The sequence below is a fragment of the Procambarus clarkii genome, chromosome 90 (assembly GCF_040958095.1).
Source record: "Procambarus clarkii isolate CNS0578487 chromosome 90, FALCON_Pclarkii_2.0, whole genome shotgun sequence".
Lineage (NCBI taxonomy): Eukaryota > Metazoa > Arthropoda > Malacostraca > Decapoda > Cambaridae > Procambarus > Procambarus clarkii.
In genome coordinates this window covers 5,738,896-5,758,467 of record NC_091239.1, presented here as the reverse complement: position 1 = coordinate 5,758,467, position 19,572 = coordinate 5,738,896, and the positions used below count along the sequence as shown (strand labels likewise).

Here is a 19,572-nt window from a genome sequence, read left to right as displayed (position 1 = left end):
ATCACGTACGTCCTCTAATTACTCAACACAAAGCTGCTATTAGGACAATATCCAATTCTGGCCCCAGACATCACTCGGTACCCCTACTCAAATCTCTGAATATGTTAGACATTAAGTCACTGCACATTCTCTCATGTGTATTATACATATATAAAACGCTAAACTATAATGCCAATCCTGATCTCAAAAGCTTCATAGAAGGTTGTAACAGAACCCATGAGCATCACACCAGAAATAAATACAGTTTTGATATTCCCAGAGCACGACTTAATCAAACCAGAAATGCTCTACAAATCAAGGGGCTCAGAATGTGAAATGACCTTCCCAACCATGTTAAAGACTGTACCTCTCTCAACCAGTTTAAGTTAAAAACGAAGCTATACCTAATAAATTCCCTGTAACCCACCTTACCCCTCTGTTGTCAACCCATGTATGTTTTTTGTTTTTCAAATCAACGCTGTTTGAATGTAATTTTCTGTAATAATTTGTAATTGTATTTGTGCTGCTTTTTCAACAATGTTCCCCCCCTCTTTTACCTCTATTTTTATTTGTACTCAACACATCTTATTCTTTTTACCCATTAGTTTTAAGCTTTAGTCATTAATGTTTTTCCTGCCCGAAACGCTTTGCGTAATAGTGGCTTTAGGCATTGTATGTACTAGCTCTATCTATAAAGCCAACAAACTTTGTAAAATCTCTTTATGCATGTACCTTACCTAAATAAAAATTATTAATATTATTATTATTATTGTCCTTACATTCCATGTGCCCAATGTGAGAGCTGGGTGGCTCTCAAACTGCCCAGCTTGAGGCGGGCAGTAGCTGTCCTATGAAATCGGATAATTTCTCCCACCGACGGAAGCAACCCCTGGCGCCTCACTCTACACCAACTGAGTTGTAGGCTGATCACCGGTAACTGTCGCTTCCCGTGTTCAGCCATCGCCAAGGCGATGCTGGAGTGTCCTCTCCAGCGGCACAGGCCTGGGCAGTAATTATGGAGGACCAGCTGTTGTCCATGCAGCAGATCCACCCTCTCCACGCCACCGATGTGATCCAAGGGAAGGGTAGGCGCCGATACACTTGGCACCAGTGTCGTCTCAGGAGTTGCCAGAATGTAGTTGTAAACAGCTGCAAACTGCCTTAGGGACTACGACTCCGGATTTTTCCTCAGGGTTAACTCCCGAAATCTTTCCCATGAGTGGGGTTTAGCCGCAAGATAGCAGAGGTTTGAATTCGGGGTTTTCCTTCCCCTAGATGAGCTGCCTTTCCAGGCTAACGGTTAGAGTCCCATCTGCCCGAAGCAACTCGTTTTAAGGTGCCAGAGACCCGCCTTCGCCCCTTCCTCTGTTGGTAGAAGCAGTTCCGCCAGCTCTAAAGGCTAAGCCACACATGCAGGCCAGGAGCTGGACTTGGTTGTCATTGGCTATTTGAGACGCATGCCTTCAGGAGCACTTTACAGGCTGTGGGAGCTTATCTCCTCAATCCTTCCACCCGGCTATAACAACTATTGGAACCTGGCAGTTTTAGGAAGTATAGTTCTGATAAGCCACCCAGTTGTCATCATAATGCCAGATCTGCTCTTACAGCCAGGGTAGGCCAGGTATAAAAACATAAGAACATAAGAACAAAGGTAACTGCAGAAGGCCTATTGGCCCATACGAGGCAGCTCCTATTCTATAACCACCCAATCCCACTCATATACTTGTCCAACCCGTGCTTGAAACAATCGAGGGACACCACCTCCACAATGTTACGCGGCAATTGGTTCCACAAATCAACAACCCTGTTACTGAACCAGTATTTACCCAAGTCTTTCCTAAATCTAAACTTATCCAATTTATACCCATTGTTTCGTGTTCTGTCCTGTGTTGATACTTTTAATACCCTATTAATATCCCCCCGGTTTTGTCCATTCATCCACTTGTAAACCTCTATCATGTCACCCCTAACTCTTCGCCTTTCCAGTGAATGCAACTTAAGCTTTGTTAATCTTTCTTCATATGAAAGATTTCTAATTTGGGGAATTAACTTAGTCATCCTACGCTGGACACGTTCAAGTGAATTTATATCCATTCTATAATATGGCGACCAAAACTGAACTGCATAATCTAAATGGGGCCTAACTAGAGCAAGATATAGCTTGAGAACCACACCAGGTGTCTTGTTACTAACGCTGCGATTAATAAATCCAAGTGTCCGATTTGCCTTATTACGAACATTTATGCATTGATCCTTTTGTTTTAAATTCTTACTAATCATAACTCCCAGATCCCTTTCGCAATCCGACTTCGCAATCTCAACACCATCTAGCTCGTGTCTTGTAACTCTATCATCATTACCTAACCTCAGAACTTTACATTTATCAGCATTAAACTGCATCTGCCAATCCTTTGACCATTTCAAAACCCTATCTAGATCAACTTGAAGTGATAGTGAGTCCTCCTCCGAATTAATTTCCCTACCGATTTTCGTATCATCGGCAAATTTGCAAATGTTGCTACTCAAACCTGAATCTAAATCATTTATATATATTATAAACAACAGAGGTCCCAGGACAGAGCCTTGAGGCACTCCACTTACAACATTTTCCCACTCTGACTTGATTCCATTTATACTAACTCTCTGTTTCCTTTGGTATAGCCATGCCCTAATCCAGCTTAATATAGCACCCCCAATACCATGAGACTCTATCTTTTTAATCAGTCTTTCATGTGGCACTGTATCAAAAGCTTTGCTAAAGTCAAGGTATACAACATCGCAATCCTTACCACTATCAACTGCCTCAACAATGCTAGAATAAAAAGATAACAAATTTGTTAAACATGAACGGCCATTTATAAAACCATGTTGCGACTCAATTATTAATTTATGTTTTTCAAGATGAAGACGAATTTTATTTGCTATTATAGATTCGAGTAACTTTCCCACAATAGACGTTAGGCTAATTGGTCGATAGTTAGACGCAAGTGATCTATCTCCTTTCTTAAAAACTGGTATCACATTAGCAACTTTCCAAAACTCTGGCACTCTGCCTGACTCTATTGATTTATTAAATATGGTTGACAGTGGGTCACAAAGCTCCTCTTTGCATTCTTTAAGCACCCTGGCAAACACTTCATCCGGCCCTGGGGATTTGTTTGGTTTGAGTTTTACTATTTGTTTAAGAACATCCTCCCTGGTAACTGCTAAACTCGTCAACCTGTCCTCGTCCCCACCCACATAGACTTGTTCGGCTGAAGGCATATTGTTAAGTTCCTCTTTAGTAAATACAGATACAAAATATTTATTAAAAATACTACTCATCTCTTCATCACTATCTGTTATTTGACCTGTCTCAGTTTTTAATGGACCTATCCTTTCCCTAGTCTTAGTACGATATAACTGAAAAAACCCTTTAGGATTTGTCTTTGCTTGCCCTGCTATGCGAACTTCATAGTTTCTTTTTGCTTTCCTTATCTCTTTTTTAACATTTCTAACCAGTTGTACGAATTCCTGTTCTAAAGTGACCTCCCCATTTTTAATCCTTTTGTACCAAGCTCTCTTTTTACCTATAAGGTTCTTCAAATTCTTTGTTATCCACTTTGGGTCATTAGTATTCGATCTATTCAATTTGTATGGTATACTACGTTCCTGTGCTTTGTTTAGAATATTCTTAAATAAGTTATATATTGAATCCACATCGAAATCCCCATTTAAGTCACCTATCGCTGGGTTCATGTCTCGCTCCAAGACCGGCCCACACCTCATACCCAAGACTTTCCAATCAATTTGACCCAAAAAATTTCTTAGGCTATTAAAATCAGCTTTTCGAAAATCTGGCACTTTAACAGAATTTTCTCCTACTGGTCTATTCCATTCTATGCTAAATCTGATTTCTTTGTGATCACTGCTCCCTAGCTCACTCCCTATTTCGATGTCATTAATTTGCGTTTCCCTGTTAGTTAACACTAAATCTAAAATATTATTTTCCCGTGTTGGTTCCTTAATGTGTTGCGTAAGAAAGCAATCGTCAATTAATTCTAGAAAATCTTCTGCTTCAATATTCCCTGTTTTGTTCAACCAGTTTATTCCGCTAAAATTAAAGTCACCCATGACATAAATACTGTTAGATCTAGATGCTCTAGATATTTCATCCCATAGATGCTTTGCTTCCATTCTGTCTAAATTTGGTGGCCTATATATTACTCCTATTATAATATTATTAGCTTTTTCGTTTAATTCAATCCAAATAGTTTCTGTGTGTGGCTCTGTTTTGATTCCCTCTTTGAGACTACATTTCAAATTGTCCCTAACATATATGGCTACTCCACCTCCTCGTCTAATATATCTATCTGTGTGAAATAGTTTAAATCCATATATTTGATATTCAGCTAATAGTTCTCTATTTTCTACATTCATCCACGTTTCGGTAAGTGCAATAATATCTATTTTTTCTGTGCAGACAAGAGCATTTAATTCGTTAATTTTATTTCTTAGACTTCTACTGTTAGTGTAATATACCCAAAGTGAATTGTTATTTTGCGGACCTTCTCTTTCCCTGATCGTTTTGCCAATTCCTTTCTCCCACAAACACATACTTTTATTACCTCCTTCCTCCAAATCAATTCCCATACCTCTATCTACTAACAGTTTAAACCCAAACAAACACCTCTAACCACTTCTTCTAACGAGTTTGCAACAGCAACAACCCCAGCTCTCGATAGATGCACCCCATCACGAGCATACATTTCATTTCTTCCATAGAAGTGTTCCCAGTTGTCTATGAAAGATATTGCATTTGATTTGCAATATCTTTCCAGCCGGCAATTGACATCAAGTGCCCTCGATATCCATTCATTTCCCACTCCCTTTCTTGGAAGAATGCCACATATGATCGGGATTCCTCCCTTGCTCCTAACTAACTCTATGGCTGTTTTATACCTCTGAATCAGTTCCTCACTCCTAACTCGACCAACATCATTTCCTCCCACGCTAATGCAAATAATGGGATTGTTCCCATTACCAGCCATAATATCATTCATGTTGTTTATAATATCACCAATGCCAGCTCCGGGATAGCAAACCCTTAACCTGTTCCCCCTATCTCTAGCACAAAACGTTCTATCCAAATACCTTATCTGGGAATCTCCCACAACTAATGTTTGCTTAGGTACTTCCTTTACTTTCTGAGGGGCCTGCGCTTCCTTTCTCTTCGTTGCTTTCCCTTTTGCGCGATCCACAGTCTCTCCACAGCACTCGTCCTCCAAAACGTCAAATGAATTAGAAGTTGCTATGGCGTTTGAAGGCGGCTTTATCAAAGTCTTCTTAAGGCCCCTGTCTTTCACAACTCTCCAAGACGAGGTCCCTTTACTGCTGGTCTCCTCCTTCGTTACTTCTAAAACAGTATCTTGTAAAAATAATACTTCTAAAACAGTATCTTGTAAATGGAAGGATACTGTTAACCCTAGTTGAGCCACATCAGGTTCGGAAGGTTCGTCAGATGTTAAACAATGTGGTTATTGCCACAAAAGAGGACATGTTGCCCGTTATTGTTTTCAATTGCATCCAGAATTAAGACCTATACCTAATGCCTTGAATGTGAGTAAAAGAAGGCAAGGAAATCATAATTCTGAAATTTTGTGTAAGGGCAAGCCACACTGGTTCGCTGGTTTCGCTCCTTTTATGATTAAGAACAAAATGATTGGAGTTGTGGATAAGTGGGTTCCTGTAGTCATGTTTAGGGACACTGGGGCGGAACAATCTTCGATTACTTCTCGTATGTTGTTCCAGGTCAAGAAAATTGACCTGGAAGATGTAATGCTTTTACAGGATATAGCAGGAGCAATTCAACGTGTTCCACTTATGCAAGCATTCGATAAGTCCTCCTCAAATCTTCCTATACGCATGATCTATGTATTGTAGGTGTGTGTAATACTTTGCCAATACCTGGAGTCGACATCATCCTAGGGAATGACATTGCTGGTAACTTGAGAAACAGTCATCTCCCCATAATGGTTGCAGATCCAGGTCGAGTTTTCTCAGAAGTGAGTGAGATTACTCCCATAGTAATCTCGTTCCCGTATGTGCCGTAACCAGATATCAAGATCCTAAGCCCAAACGTTACGATGTTGATGTTGATGATGGAAATGATGCTAATGATGGAAACGATATTTCCATACTTACAACCGGAGGGATGGCTGGAAAACCTCCAAAGACAGAACCGGAAATCAACTTAGCAGATACTTTTTTAGCCCACTTGGTTGAGGTTAGTGCAGGTGAGTAAGTGTTGCCATGTAATAAAGGTGTCCCCCCTGTTACTACCTCTTCTTCTTTTTCTAATGTTGAATCCCACACTCTGGCCCAACTTCAAAAGAGTGAAACTAGTTTGCATGGAGGTTTTTCTGAAGCTGTTCCAGAGGAGGATGCTTTGGCTGATGATGTTGGATACTTCCTCTGCTGATGAGACGATGGAGATCTAAGATATCTTCCTCTTCAGAGGACAGTGAGAGTGTTACTCAGCTTGTAGTCCCCCAAAGCATACCAAGAACAAGTCCTTGCAGCTGCTCATGACGATCCTTTAACTGGTCACCAAGGAGTCAATCGAATGTTGTTCCAGGTAACAAAGTACTTTTATTGGCCCAAACTTAAAAGGGCTATTGTCAGATACTGTAGACAGTGTGTAACCTGTCAAGTGGTGGGGAAATCCAACCAACTGTACCTAGAGCTCCCCTTCATTCAATTGCCTTTCTTCGTGAACCTTTTTCTCACATCTTAGTTGATTGTGTAGGACCTTTAAGTCGGACCAAGTCAGGTCATGTATATATGTTAACCATTAATGTGCAACTACAAGATTCCCGGAAGCATACCCAGTACGTAATATCCGGGATAAGACAGTCATCCATCACATTTTTAAATTTTTCACTTTGTTTGGACAAAGATTGTCTTTGTTTGTACATTCAGTCGAACAATGGGAGTAACTTTTGTTCAGCTGGGTTCCAACAATTTTGTCGATGGTACAATATAAAGCATCAGCGTTCCAGAACGTACCTACTGCTGATAACCAAGTTTCCGTTCCAATATTCAAAAATAATAACTAGTGACAGTTTGTTGACCAATAAGGAGACGGAAAATGGTTTTCTGAAACTTCTTCAAACTTAAGTTTTATTTATTTAGTTTACATCGTTAATGAGCCATCTTTTCATAATTGATTAACAACTTAACATTAACACAAATAAATTAAAACAATTAATTTTATTATTTATGCAATTTTAGGTTTTCATATATGCTTTAAAAATACAGTATTATATTTCAATAATTGTTCATTTAGTGTTAGTATGGTTCATTAATAGCATTTGACCTTCCTTTTTTACAATAGCGAATAAATATATGTGGATTCAAAATGTTGACCAATTTCGTTCAAATTTTACATACTTTGTAACGCGTATACATTCTCCAAGATGTAGAAGCTATATTGGCATTGGGCAATAAATTTATATGATATATAACAAAATACAGCATAATAACATACTAATTATTATTTGTGTTATTATGAATTACCAAGAAGGAAGAGTGATAATTATTATTTGATTATATTATTATTATAATAATTATAATAATTATTATTTAATAATTATAATAATTATTATAATAATTATAATAATTATTATAATAATAATTGATGTATTTAATAATTATCGCTCTTGCTTTAGCTTTGTCTTGAAGGAAGCCAGCTCCGGGTGAAAGAGGGCTGTGACGATCTCTGTCTGGAACCCGTAAGTTTGACTGGGACGTCGACCTCCTGGAGCTCGTGCGGCCCAGGCTCTGCTTCAGGAGGCTGGGGTCGTTCTTGCCCTTGATGGGGTTGTTGTTCTCCGGCCCCGACTACGGCGGTCTCCGGGTTTGGAGATCCTGTGCGTTCTTTCACCAACTTTGAAGTCAACTTCGGAGCTCACAGTTTCTGCGACGGCACTGGAATCAATCGTATTGGTGTTTGCCTTTCCATTGGAGACTTTCTGCACCGTAGAGAGGGGGGGACCTGCTGTTTCGGTAACAGCGTCTCCTCCGTATCAGCCTACATTGGCTTTGCGGCCTGGAAGGGCCACACGAGACCGACAACCAGAGCGCAACTCCATAGTTTCCTGAGACTGATGGATGTCTACTACTATTATGAATTACTCAGTAATGCTAGAAAGGCACCAGCTGCATATCCACTTTGTGGATCCTCCTTACTACTATTCTTCTTTGTGCATTGGACAGGTGCTTTCATCTCTTTATCATTGCATTATCCTTCAATTCTAGTTAATAGGAGCTGTTCTTATCATCAGCACTTTTTTTTATTCATATAAATTCCATTTCTTAGGATATTGGGATGAAAGTTTCACGGTGCTGATGCCAAATAATTAGAGAATTGCGTAACTTTTTAAATAATTTATCATGTTACACAGAAATCACAATTGCGTGATGCATCAAATGAGCAAATCCACATGGGGGAGTTGTGTAAAACCCTGGTTTGTGCCTCGGAGAGGCTGCAGGATCCAGTAAGTTCAGTAAAACTTCGGTTTCAACTCCTTTTGACCATGTCGTAGCTCAGTCGATTAAGGCAGTGTCTGGGATGCACCTCGGACGCAGGTTCGAATCCTCGTCATGGCCCTTGTGGATTTGTTCATTTGATGCATCACACAATTGTGATTTCTGTGTGTAATGATGTAAGGGCGAAGAGGGAGAACGGCCTATTGACATAGCTCGAGTGCATGGGGGTGAGTTGTGTAAAACCCTGATTTGTGCCTCGGAGAGGCTGCAGGATACAGTAAGTTCAGTAAAACTTCGGTTTCAACTCCTTTTGACCATGTCTTAGCTCAGTCGATTATGGCAGCGTCTCGGATGCACCTCGGACGCAGGTTCGAATCCTCGTCACGGCCCATGTGGATTTGTTAATTTATCATATAATTCGAATATTTTTCCTTTTCCGGCCCCTTCTGAGCTATTATTTAGACCAGTGCTATTCAACCTGGGTGGACATGCTACCTTATAGTGGACGAGATTAAGTGTGGGGTGGACAACTGTCTAAGGGTAGACTACTAGGTGGATGAGATCCTCACCTGCACGTTTCTCTATAATATACAAGAGACTCTCTCTTTCTCTCTCTCTCTCCTATATTTCTTAAAATTCATATTACAAATACATATTTACCTATTATAACATCGAAGTTGCCACCTCACCTACACGCACGACTCGATAGTACAACCACACGAGGGACTGTCTCACTATTGGTTGTCACTATTGGTTATTGACTGTCACTATTGGTTATTGGCTCAGCAATGCATGTGCGTTGCTGAGCCTTAGCAACCTTTCCCTGTTCCCCTGTCCTCCCCCACCATTCCCCCTCCCCCGTCCCCTCGTCCCCCAAACATTACCCACTCCACGTCCCCTCATCCTCCCAACCATTTCCTTCTACACCGTCCCTTCGTCCTCCTCACCATCCCCCACTTCCCCGTCTCCTCATCCTCCTAACTATTTCCCACTTCCCTGTCCCCACGTCCTCCCCCACCATCTCCAATGCCCCTGTCCCCTCGTCCTCTCCACCATCCCCCACTTCTCTGTTCACTTGTCCTCTCCACCATTTGGTGGAGGGGACAGAAACAATGGGAGCCGGTCGGCCAAGCAGACAGCACACTGGACTTGTGATCCTGTGGTCCTGGGTTCGATCCCAGGCGCCGACGAGAAACAATGGGCAGAGTTTCTTTCACCCTATGCCCCTGTTACCTAGCAGTAAAATAGATACCTGGGTGTTAATCAGCTGTCACAGGCTGCTTCTTGGGGGTGGAGGCCTGGTCGAGGACCGTGCCGCAGGGACACTAAAAAGCCCCGAAATCATCTCAAGATAACCTTAAGATAACCATTCTCCAATTCCCCGTTCCCTCGTCCCCAACATCCTCCACTCCCCCGTCCCCTCATCTTCCCCACTTTTACCCTGACAGCCCTTCGTCTTCCCCATTTATACCCCCAGCTCCGTTCCCTCGTACTCCCCGCCATCCCCCACTCTCGTCCCTTCGTCTTCCCTACAATTCCCCACCCCGTCCCCTCCCCTGTCCCTTTGTCCTCCCCATCATGCCCCACTCCACCGTCAACTCATCCTCCTAACTATTCCCCACTCCACCGACCCCCTCTTCCTCCGCACCTTCTCCCATTACCCCAGTCCCCTCATCCTCCCTACCGTTCCCCCTCTCCCCCCCCCATCCCCTTGTCCTTCTCACCATTCCCCATTCCCCTGTCCCCTCCACCATTCCATATTCCCCTAGTCCCCTCGTCTCCATCATCCCACACTCCCCCGTCCCCTCGTCCTCCTCACAATTACTCCCTCCCCTGTCACCTCGTCCGCCCCTCCATTCCCCACTCCAGTCCTCTCTTTCACCTTTCCCCACTACCTTGTCTGATGCATTCCCAAATGATCTGATGTTTCAATCAAATAATTGCAAACATCAAATGATCTGATGTTCCCATCACTGAAATATAAGAAAAATAGTTACAAAAAAAATAAAAACAATGAAAACTGAAAAAATAAACAATACTCGCAAAGTGAACAGTATAGTAAACAACACAGCTCTTTCCAATGCAATGTCACTCAAAATAATTAAATCAAATCGATAATAAATGGAAATCTATGAAAATTCAATATGTCAATGTAATCGAAATCATTGAAATGGAATTGTAACATATTTAGTATAGTGTGTGTTGCTCTTATGTGCGACAGATGGTGCTGTTTCTTACAAAAAAAGATACCTGTTTTTACCTGTCACAGGTGTGGCATTTATAATTAAATGATGGTAAACAACATAGCTCAATTCCATCGCAATGTCACACAAAATAATTAATTCAAAATGAAAATAAATCGAAATCTATGAAAATTCTATTTATCAATGCAATTGGAAACATTGAAATGGAATTGTAACAAATTTAGTAAAGTGTGTGTTTCTATTACGTGCAACAGATGGCACTGTTTTTTTTTAAAAAGCATGATTTTACCTGTTACAGGTGTGGCATCTATATAGTAGGTACATAAAAATATGTGTGTGTTCGAATGCAATGTTGTGTCAAAATTTTAAAGCAAGTAGTGAAGAACTTTTGGAGATTACAGCGTGTATTGCTTTTATGTCAAACAGATGACATTGTTTATCAAAACATGCATGTTTTTCCTGTCACAGGTGAGGCATGTATGTAGTAGGTATATAAAAAGACTCACCTTTTCAAATTCAACGTTGTATCAAAATTTCAAAGCAATCTGTAAAGAGGTTTTGAAGATTTCCCTCACATGAAAACACAGTTTTTCCGAAAAGCATGTTTTTCCCGTCACAGATGTGACATCTTTTTTTTTTTTTTGAGATATATACAAGAGTCGTTACATTCTTGTACAGCCACTAGTATGCGTAGCGTTTCGGGCAGGTCCCTGGAATACGATCCCCTGCCGCGAAGAATCGTTTTTTCATCCAAGTACACATTTTACTGTTGCGTTAAACAGAGGCTACAGTTAAGGAATTGCGCCCAGTAAATCCTCCCCGGCCAGGATGCGAACCCATGACATAGCGCTCGCGGAACGCCAGGCGAGTGTCTTACCACTACACCACGGAGACTGTTAAATATAATATAATATGTAATATATAATATGTATAATATATAATATGTAATATATATAATATATAATATGTATAATATAATATAATATATGTATGTAAACATCAATATAATATGTATATAAAAACTATCTCGGATGGAACGTTGTGTGAAAATTTCAAAGTAATCGTTAAAGAACTCTTGGAGAATAGCGATTTTAAACAAACGAACATTTCCATTTTTATTTATATAGACTAGCAGTACCCGGCCACGTGTTGCTGTGGCTCAGCAACGCATGTACATTACTGAGCCACAGCAACTTCAGTGAAGGAAAATGAAGAAGAGTTTTTCCTTCACTGAGGAGCTACTTCAGTGAAGGAAAATGCGTCTAAATGGCATACTTAATGTTATCTTGTGTATATTGATCCTCTTAGTTAGAGACGAGGTGTTTAAATATATGGATGAATATGAAAAAGTTAAAAAAAATAGGAGAGACTGCTTTTTTCTGTTTACATAGTCATAGAAATGATATATGAAACATAGATTTTATATATTTAAACGTGAGATTTTTAATGAAACTTTTTCAGGGTGGGAGTGGACAACTACTTAATCACCACTAGGGGTTGACAACATTAAAAAAGGTTGAAGACCACGGATTTAGACCAAAGCTGAAGTGGTAATAAGTGCAACAAAACATTATAACAGTTTAGTGCAGATTGTTGCATTATTGTCTTGCTATCCACGAACTAACAGTCTGTGTTGACAGACACCAGCAGCAATATTTAAGAGTGCTACATTTTCATATAATTAGCATATATACTTGACTAACTGTAAAGCCTGACAATTTATGTCAGCAGATGCTGAGAGTGGGAGACGGTGTGGTCAGCAGAGCTGGGTGGATATTTAATGCACTCGTATACCTCCTTCATATCAAGTTAAGTCAACAGAAACAAATGCCCAACAAACTTCGGCTTAAGTATGGAATGAGTGACGTCATTAGTTCATCTCTTCAACTGGTGACGAAGGATTACAAACTGTGATGGCAACAACATTTTGCTTTCCTGGAATATAACCAAATGTGGGATTAAATTCTTGAATTATGAGCAAATATCTAGCAAACTTTCCAACTGGATTCTTATTTTTGAACAAGGGAATTAATGGTTGGTGATCTGTATGAACATGAACTGGGTAATTATAAATTGTATCCCTGAAATGTTTAAGTGCCCAGACAACTGCCAAGGCTTCTCATTCTGTTACGCTATAATTTTTCTCTTCTTTAGATAATGTACGGCTTGCACAAGCTATTGCGTGATCTCTGTGACCTTCTGTTTGAAGTAATGCAGCACCTAAACCTATGTCACTATGTTAGGGACCGGAGCCCAGCATCCGAGCATGGAGCAGTGACGACCGCGCCATCTGTGGGTCAGCTCCCGAAACCCCCTCCAAATGGAGACGCCATCTAGTGAGGACAGGATATACTGGCCACAGGGGCTGGTTTTCCGTCCTGATCAGCTCATAACACAGCCGCTGCTGACCTCTGGTGAGGTGACGCTTAGAGAGCAACGCCATCTATGGAGTGGATAGGTGGGCGTTTGTGTCTAAGCCTGTGAGGTGCCCTAGAGTGTAACCAGTACTGATGACGTGTTAGATTACAGAGTCGACTTGGGACTACTGAATCGGACGGTGGATCAGTCTACCCAAGGCAGCCGTAGGACCTCCACGTGTTTGCTGCAGAAGCTGTGAGTCACCCCCCGGATGAACACTGTTGTGTTAGCCTGCCTGTGACGTGGAAGTTGAGGAATTGTCGTACCCAGAGCTGACTGGTGGAGAAGACTAGCCACTGGGGTGTTGGGGTGAGGAGAGTGATCTGTGTAATCACACGAGGCTCCTGCCTAGGGCTCGCAACCCTAGTATCGGTCATGGAGTGGCCTAACCAGCGGAACTGATTGGAACCTGCCAGCTACAGGCTGGATTTGTGGTTGAAGGCCTCCATGACGGTGCACCCAGTGGGACTGTGATTTGGCTGGCCTGTGGCCAGGGTAGACTCGCCGAGGGAATCAAAGGATTCATCGTGAGGCCACAAGAGAACCAGGACCACTCGTCTTGAGCACCGTGAACGTCCTGCGCCTTCAGAGGAAGACCATTCTGTATATTATAGTGTTTATACCCCCCGTGTGACTGTTTATATATTTATTTATGGTGGTGGTATAATTATATATTTAAGTTTAGTGCAGTTTTATCCCTTCCCCTTTAATTTACTTGCATTACGGAACACACCCCTTGAAAAACACTACTAACTTGGGGCCGGATACCTAAACTCTACTAACATCAGAGAAAGAACCCAGTTGCGACCCAGGAGGGCCGTAACACACTAGCATCTGTAACCAACGTAAAAGGTTTAGAAAAATCTGGGTACCTAAGGACAGGTGACGAGATCAAGGCTGCATGAGTTTTTTTTATGACTGATTCCGGGCCACTCCCCAAACAAAGGGTTCATCTTTTCTTTGCAACTTGTAAAGTGGGGCGGCTATAATAGAGAATCCAGTAATAAATGAACGATAAAATCCTACAAGACCTGTGAACTGTGTTACGGCTTCAGCGGTACGAGGCGTTGGATAATCACGAGCAGCAACAATTTTTTATTCATTCAATGTAATACCTGAAGGTGTAACTGTATGAACTAGGAAATTTATCTTCTCCTTTAAAAATTAACATTTTGCAAGCTTATTTTTAAATTTGCTTCCGCGAGCTTTGCAAGTACTTTCTCAACGTTCTGGGAATGAGTCTGAACATCTTGCGACATGATTATGAGATCATTAAGGTAAACTAGAAGAGTACTTCCTATCAATCTACGAAATAGATTTGTCATGAGCTGTGAAAAGGTTATTGGACTACTCCGCAAACCAAACGGTATTCTTTTGAAATGAAAATGATCATTGGGAGTACTAAAGGCTGTCAATTGTTTACTTTCCTCATCAAGGGGGGATTTGCCAGAATCCCTGCAACAAATCTAATGTTGAGAATACTTTGTTTCGACCAATACTTTGCAACAAATCATATAGGACTGGAAGTGGGAAACGATCAGGTATCGTTACTCTGTTAAGCTTCCGATAATCGATTACAGGTCTCCAAGACACATCTCCCTTTGGTACAAGAATCAATGGAGCAGTTCCATGGGGAATTACTCGATTCAATTACATCACTCTGTAACATTTTCTCTATGAGTCTATCGGCTTCTGCTCTCTCAGAATGGGGAAGACGGTAATCTGGTACATAAATAGGTGTAGTTCCTTGTTCAAGGGGAATTTTATGAGTAATAAGAGGAGTGAGACCTAACTTTTCTCCTGGTAGAGCAACAACAGCTCTCTTCCTGTTCAAAATTTCCAAAAGCTGAACCACAGAGTCAGGAAAATCAGTAGGACTGAGGTGTAGTGCTTGCACCTCTGGCTGAGATCCCTGTTCTCCTGGTGTGAGAGTACAAACAGTACGATCCATAGACACATCATCCACAACTCGCACCGGTAACGAGTAATGGGCAAAATCTACAACATGAGTGCCAGACTGGAGATGGATGTCGGCATTACTAGTGTTTGCAATATACAGTGTAACAGTACCATCCTGCACTGTGTGCCAGGAGGGTTCAACAAACGTACCATTCACTTTAAACGTTTCACTTTCCGCAATCACATCCGACAACTCAGGCACTCCCTGAACCTAAACTCTTATTCTGGTGAAAGAATGAGAGTGCAGCACAGTGTCAGTAGCCGTGGAACCACTGACTTCAGAGATGGAAGCTGCCAGGCGAGCGAGACAACAAGAATCCATTAGGGCGTCCCCTTCCAGAAAGTCCTGATACTCACTCTCCTTAACAACTGCACAACTACGATGCTTCAATCGAGTGCCTGTTTTCTCGGGTATGCTACCACGACAAGGATCTAACAAACCCATGCTAGCAAGGCGGGTGTTAACAAAATTAACGTAGTCTGATTGAAGGTTGAACTCATGGCCCTGTCGATACATGCTACACAAGGGTATGACGTGGTCTTTGATACTAATGCTCCAACGATGGGGAAACAGTGCAATATTTTCATCAATCATGGTGTACAGACCTAAGAGAATGTCTCCAGGAAAATGAATAATGTCAACAACTAAACATGTTATAGACAATGTGACATCATTTAACTTGAGTGGGAGGTCAATTTCACCCTGAACTTTTACTTTATTTCCTGAAACACCACTTAGAAAAGGTATGGGTGACTGTTTTACTGTAGTAGGGTGCTTACTTGCAATGTCTTTAAGAGCTAAAGGCTTGACAATATTAATTTTTGCACCAGAGTCAAGAAAAACTTTTAAAACTCTACCATGTACAATGGCTGAGACTAGGGGACCATCACTTGAGACTGGAAAAGTTACTACTTGTGACTTATGTTGTCTGGGATATCTGCGTCTCATCTGGGTCAAATTCACTGTGGTTCTGTCAACATCTACAACTGGGCTAGAGTCAGTGTCCTCTGTCAAATGTCCAAATCTATTTTGGGTAGCTACTGAATACACAGGGAGGGCACTAGGACTGGCTAGCTTGAATTGGTTAGCGGATGGCCTTGGGGGTTTCCCGACGACATGGAGTGAACATTCTGAACTCCAGAATTCTGTGACCGAGTATTAAAATTCCAAGTTGCATTATAGCTGGGCTGGGAGTTGTAATTACGCGAGTTCTGATAATGTCTTGGACGCTGTGCGCCTCGCCAAGACTGACCGTGGAAGTTACGAGGTGGGGATGTCCTTTTCTTAGCTCTACAATCTGCAGTGTGGTGACCAACTTGTTTATGGTACTTGCAATATGGGAGCCTAGAATGATTAGATTGACTGAGGGAACCGAGAGAATTGTCTAGGTGGTGATGATCTAGGGGCGGACCAACAGTCCCTTGCGAGGTGGTTACTCTTACCACAATGCCAACATGAGGGAGTGGATGGTTGTGGACTATGGCGTCTCGGCAACTTATGAGGAGGCGAATTTGACTGGGGGCTACGAGCATGGGTACGGTTCTGCGACCAAGAGTTTTGAGAGTTTGTGGGAGGATGCTGAGAGCTTGTTACTACATTTACGGTATCAGAGGGTAGCAACAGTTGACCACTTTGGGGAGCTAGTTTATCGGCGGCATTGTTAATAGCCTCAAACACTTCACCAATTTCATGTTTAACTCCAAAATTCTTTTGCTCAATGATCGGTTTAGTATGCTCTGGGGCAAAATGCATTAATGTTCCAAATGCTATAATTTTGGATGATATCATATCATATTTCACATTTATCATAGCCTCAGGGGATAAATTATTGTCTTTATCTACCCAAGACGAACTAATCATAGCAGACACCAGAAGAAATAGAAATAGAAATAAGTTTATTGAGGTAAAATACACACAAAGGGATGAGGTAGCTCAAGCTATTCTTACCCCATTCAGTACAACGTGTTAATATATACATAGCCACACATCACAAATAAACATATTGCCAAACATTCTGAGAGGTAAACATATACATTTCCTCCTTCACAAGGAGTATGTTATCAGACGTACACACAAATTCTTTTATGACCTAGGTATACTGTATAGACAATTTGCAAGAGACATGCAGATAATTCAAAAAAATATTACAATCTTGGTGCAAAATTCTTATATCTCTCAAGAATATCATCAACCTTTCCGTTGTGACACATCCAGGCTATTTGTTCAGGAACAGTCCTTATCTCAGTGTTTCTATATACATTAATCAACGGACAATCAAGAACATAATGGGCCAGGGTGTGAGACCTTAACATACCACATAGTTTACACCTTGTGTCATTATCATGAACATCTAACCCATATTCCCAGTAATATTTGTACCCAAGCCTGAGCCGCATGTACACAGAGTCACTCCAAGCATTTCTCCTTTTACCATAAATGAAATGGGTGTTTTGACTCACACACATGTAGTGTTGCATGGTTTGACTACTCTCATACATTATCTCTCTCCTCTCCACTCCCGCGTGTGCCTGAATATTTCTGATTTTGCTTCTTATTTGTCTCATTGTGAATTCACATTCAATGTCAACTTGTGGTTTTGATGTGGCACGTTTGGCCAAGTCATCCGCCACCTCGTTGAGCACTATTCCAACATGAGATGGAATCCACATGAATTTCACACTATAACCTTTCAGCTGTATCTCAGTTATTCTTCTCTTACAGTCCTCAACTATAGACATGAAGACTGGGTTTCGACTGTTTAAGGACTCCAGTGCTCCTCGGCTATCGACAAATACAAAAACATTTTTGTCGTCATGACGTACTTCCTCCAAACACGCCAGAATGGCCTGCAGTTCAGCTTGTGTGGATGATATATAATTACTAAGCCGGAGTTCAATTATCCTGTCCACAGTCCCAAACTCCGTATAATCCCTTATTAGGACACCACACCCGGCCCTGCCATCCTCCGCCACCGACCCGTCGCAATATACATGTAAACTGTTGCCTCTTGGTAACCGAAATATCATGCTTCCATACAAACACCGTAATTGTCCCGGTTCATGATGAATCTTTTTCGCCTTGAGGGGTACAATTTCGACGTCTATTTTCTGTACTTTCCAGGGAGCAGACATATTACACTGTCGAGAGGGTTTACAGCAGTCAAGTACGTCGTATTCCCTGAGGTCATGAGCTAATCCCCTCGTGTAGCGTGTCTCCCTCAGTTTCCTGGAAGTGTGTACGTCACTCAAGCAGGTCTGAACGCTCTCAAACAGCTTAACCCCTCCTTTTCTCCGCATGAAGCGAATAGATACTCTAGTGTTAGTGTCACGGACTCTATCACACACACTCTGTAAATTTAATTCCATTCTCATTATTTCAATCATTGCATTTCTTTGACATCCAAGAATAATCCTCATAGCCTCGTTCTGTATCAGCTCTATTTTTTTAATTCTGCCTTGGCCTGTGTAAGACAATACGGGTGCTGCGTAGTCTATCAGGGACCGAACAGTACTTATGTATAACATCCGCAAGATAGGTACCCCAACACCTTTACCAGAAAAAGCCAGTGCTTTCAGAGGATGCAGACGGGCTTTACATAAGGTGCTGATATGATTTATTTCAGCATTTTTACTCTCACATGTGTATACAACATACATGCCCAGATACTTGTACTTCTGAACACGGCTCAGTTCCACACCATTTAGAGTAAGTGTTATATTTCTTCGTTTCCTATACTCGTATTTGGTTTTATCTGCATTTATAACTAAGCCTAACTTGTGACAGGTTGTACCAAGTATGTTAAGAGCAGTTTGAATTTTGTTCCCAGAAGTGCCTTGTATAAGAATGTCATCAGTATATATGATCGTCGTGACCCCTGGAGGATACATCTCTGATGCTAATCTGTTCATTAATACATTGAATAAGGTGGGACTTAATACTCCCCCTTGTGGGGTACCTAACTGAAACCTCCGTTCCTCAGACATGTAACCCTGGTAATACACCTGACCTTTTCTGCCTTGTAGATAATCCCTTATCCAGTGTAGCAATCTCCCTGTTATTCCCAGATTGGCTAATTCGTATAAGATTACTTCCCCATTGGCTTTATCAAATGCTCCTTGTAGATCAACAAAAACTCTACAATTGTCATCCACATTAGACAAACACTTTAAGAGACAATCCGCAGTACTTTTGCCTTTGATAAAACCAAAGAGATTACTGGACATGTTATCACCTACAAGGTAGAGTAGCCTATTTAACAAAATCCTTTCCATCATTTTACAAAAGCAGGATATTAAGGAGACAGGTCTGTAGCCTCCGTTAGACTTAGAGATAGGAATGATGACAGCCTCTTTCCATTTTCTTGGTAACTTTCCCTCTCTATAACTCATATTAAACAAATCAAGTAAGGGACTAGGTTTCATACCGGCTAAATAATTAAGTATGTCATACGTTACTCCATCTTTTCCCGGAGCAGTAGAGCTG

At 41.3% G+C, this 19,572-nt stretch overlaps 1 protein-coding gene across 1 annotated transcript in view; it reads left to right on the top strand.

Moving 5' to 3' along the window:
* Positions 1–5,676: 5,676 nt before the first annotated feature.
* The window catches only part of LOC138359326 (caspase-1-like), an 87,914-nt gene continuing 74,018 nt past the window's right edge, over positions 5,677–19,572 (top strand). Inside the window, exons 1-2 of the mRNA XM_069318464.1 lie at positions 5,677–5,897; positions 6,076–6,254. Coding sequence (XP_069174565.1) covers positions 5,677–5,897; positions 6,076–6,254 — 400 coding nt within the window. The remainder of the gene's footprint in view (positions 5,898–6,075; positions 6,255–19,572) is intronic.